The sequence below is a fragment of the Ipomoea triloba genome, chromosome 8, assembly GCF_003576645.1.
Source record: "Ipomoea triloba cultivar NCNSP0323 chromosome 8, ASM357664v1".
Taxonomy (NCBI): domain Eukaryota; kingdom Viridiplantae; phylum Streptophyta; class Magnoliopsida; order Solanales; family Convolvulaceae; genus Ipomoea; species Ipomoea triloba.
Genome location: NC_044923.1, coordinates 15,330,923 through 15,334,002, shown reverse-complemented (window position 1 = coordinate 15,334,002; position 3,080 = coordinate 15,330,923). Strand labels below are relative to the sequence as shown.

Here is a 3,080-nt window from a genome sequence, read left to right as displayed (position 1 = left end):
TATATATATATATATATATATATATATATATATATATATATATATATATATATATATATATTTATTGGGTAGGGACAAAATCATATGGACAAGGGGGAGAGGGGGTATGTTAGGAAATCCCCGGATAGGGCGGGTGGCGGAAGGTGTCACATGGACTCCCGCGCTTTACGCTGCCAACTATCCCGTCCCTCTCAGACCTTCTTCTGCTCTGATTTGGTCTCTCAAAAACTTTTTCTCTTTACTTGTAGACTTGTAGTAGTAGACTAGTAGTAGTGGCTGTCAAATCCCATTACACTGTTTGTTGTTCTGTCCAATCATGCCTTTTATTTTTTCTGCCCCATCACCTAAACCCTTGGATCCTTTCTATGCTTCATCTCTTTATTTCCTCTCATTTTACGTGCCTAATTTAATTAATAACGTTTCATTTACATATGAAATACTCCGTATGAATGATATATTGTGAGTCTTTCAATTCAATTTTGAAAATATACTTTCTAGGAATACAAAATAATTTTATTTTTAATATGTTAAAAATATATTATTTGTGCGTTGAATGTACATTATTTAATATTACACAACATTATGACTCTGTTTCTTAAATGACTATTAGCTGATTTGGTTAGAGAGTATGACTAGTTAATAACATAGCCGATTATAGAAAAATGTGTTTGGTAAATTAGTTGTTAGCTAATAGTTGTTTCGTATAATTTTTTTTTTTCTCAAAAATCTAATTGAAAAAGTTGTCTAACATTTTAGAGTTATAGAAAACTGATTAATCAAACATTTATATTAATTTTTTAATCAAGTTAAACAGCTAATAGTGGTCATATAAGTCAAAATTAACTGATAATTAACTAACTATTTTACCAAATAAAATTAATATAAACTTTTAGCACTCAAATAATATATTTTATGTATACAAATAATGTATTTTTTTTTTATATTTATAGTCTACACATCTATATGGATTATGATCCATATAATAATTACTCTATTTTGTGTGCCACAAACACAAAACAACTAAAGTAAAAAAAAATCATTATTCAGTTCTAAATTTTTGGATTAAAAGTGCAATTTGTCCAATCTATATATATATATATTTTCTAAAAAGGGTATTATGTAGCAAACAACATTATGGGTGTGAAGATTGAAGAATAAAATAGATGTGAATGTATGTGTGGCAGATGAGAGTGGAGGAGTATCATCGGATGAGGAAGACAGTGGTGGGGAGACAGACATTCAAGAATCAATCACAAAGACTGAAGACCGGCAGCTTAAGAATACACTGTTGCGCAAGTATGGTAGCCATTTGAGTAGTTTAAAACTCGAATTCTCCAAGAAGAAAAAGAAAGGGAAGCTCCCAAAAGAGGCAAGGCAAACTTTGCTTGATTGGTGGAGTGATCACTACAAGTGGCCCTATCCTACGGTAAGATCGTTACATAATATTCACTATCTGTTACGATATTGACTAAAAAGGGTATACTTTTGATCGACCTTAGCATGAATTAATAATAATTCTATGTAATTATTGGGCCGGGGTCAATGAAATGCCAAGTCAAGCACTAAGGACTTGTTTGGTAGACAATAGTTGTAATTCAATTACTACTTAATTCTGTGCGGAACAGAATTACATTATTTGGTTGGAGGGGGTTGTAATTCAACAGAATTACAATTCTTTTTATTTGTGGAATTAAAATTCATAGGGCTCCCCTTATGAATTCCAATTCAGGGTGGATGGAATGAAAAAAAAAGAAGATGAAATTACAAAATTACCCTTGATTATTATTATTATTATTATTACAAAGGACATTTTAGTCTTTTCCTTTCTTCCCATAAATTTTATTTTTGCCTACCAAAAAATGTAATTTGAATTCTTACTTTATTCTCACATTATTTTTTTTCTCACCGAATTACAATTTCTTTCCCTCGTAATTTATTTCTTCCAACCAAGCGTCTGGTAGGTGGTTAGGGGATTGTTGGGTAGAGGCTTGAAGGGCCAAGTCCACTACTATGCCTTTTGAAAATGTGAAGGTATAATGAAATAAAGTTGAGTTTTCACTATTGGCGGTAGCTTTTGGCATAGTAAACTAGTAATAAATGCTTGATCTTAACAAGTGTATCGGTCACAAGTTCGACACTGGTAGGTGTGGGGGGCAGGGAGGAATTGTTGGGCGGAGGCTAGTGAAGGGCCAAGTCCAGCACCAAGTGGCTGGATTGTAACATGAATCAATTGGTTTATTTAGGCTTTTACTATGAGATGAGTATCTTTAATTGTTAGGATGGTTATGTTGTTATTGTATAATGAATAATACAGGAAGCAGACAAGATTGCGTTGGCGGAATCAACGGGACTGGATCAGAAACAGATCAACAACTGGTTTATAAATCAAAGGAAGCGGCATTGGAAGCCTTCAGAAAGTATGCAGTTAGCTGTTATGGAGAATCTTACCGGACAACTCTTCTCATCCGATGACTCATAGACGAGGTTTGATCGAAGAGCAACCAACAACATAAGTTTATAATTGGGATTTTTTCCCTTAATGTTTCGTTAATCTCTGTATCTATATTTTAGAAAATTGTGGTTATCGCTGACATGATCGCCATTAACATATTAATAACCAAAGAATACAATCACTTGTATATTACTTGTATCATCATTCTCCAATCTCTAGCTAAGCTCTTTCATCCTCCAAGTTTGTTGTTGTTACCATTTGATTAAAGATTGGGTCCCAAATTGGCTCAATAGCCCCAACTCAATAAATAATTCAAGAAGTCTAGACATGTTAAACATGCATGTAAATATGTAATTTCGGGCGTGGTTAAGTATAGTGGAATGAATTGAATTCACCCATCCGATCCTTTGAGGGTATGGAACAATATTAAATCTCCAAGCTAGATATCACACCCTTAAATGTGTTCACAAATCAGCAAAGAGATTAGTTATTGTGCTCAATGGTGAAAATTTTGAATTACAAAAACAAATAAAAATGTTAAGCATCATTGTTGGAAATCAACGGATTTCCGACCACTTGCCTTAATCCGGTCTAGAGCACCTGTTCTGATCACTTTGGGTATCCGAAA

General features: G+C 33.2%; 1 protein-coding gene across 1 annotated transcript in view; it reads left to right on the top strand.

The window, feature by feature from the left end:
• The window catches only part of LOC116026683 (homeobox protein knotted-1-like 6), a 16,359-nt gene extending 13,709 nt beyond the window's left edge, over positions 1 to 2,650 (top strand). The window contains exons 5-6 of the mRNA XM_031268038.1: positions 1,185 to 1,426; positions 2,315 to 2,650. Coding sequence (XP_031123898.1) covers positions 1,185 to 1,426; positions 2,315 to 2,479 — 407 coding nt within the window. The 3' untranslated portion in view covers positions 2,480 to 2,650. The remainder of the gene's footprint in view (positions 1 to 1,184; positions 1,427 to 2,314) is intronic.
• The last annotated feature ends 430 nt before the right edge of the window (positions 2,651 to 3,080 follow it).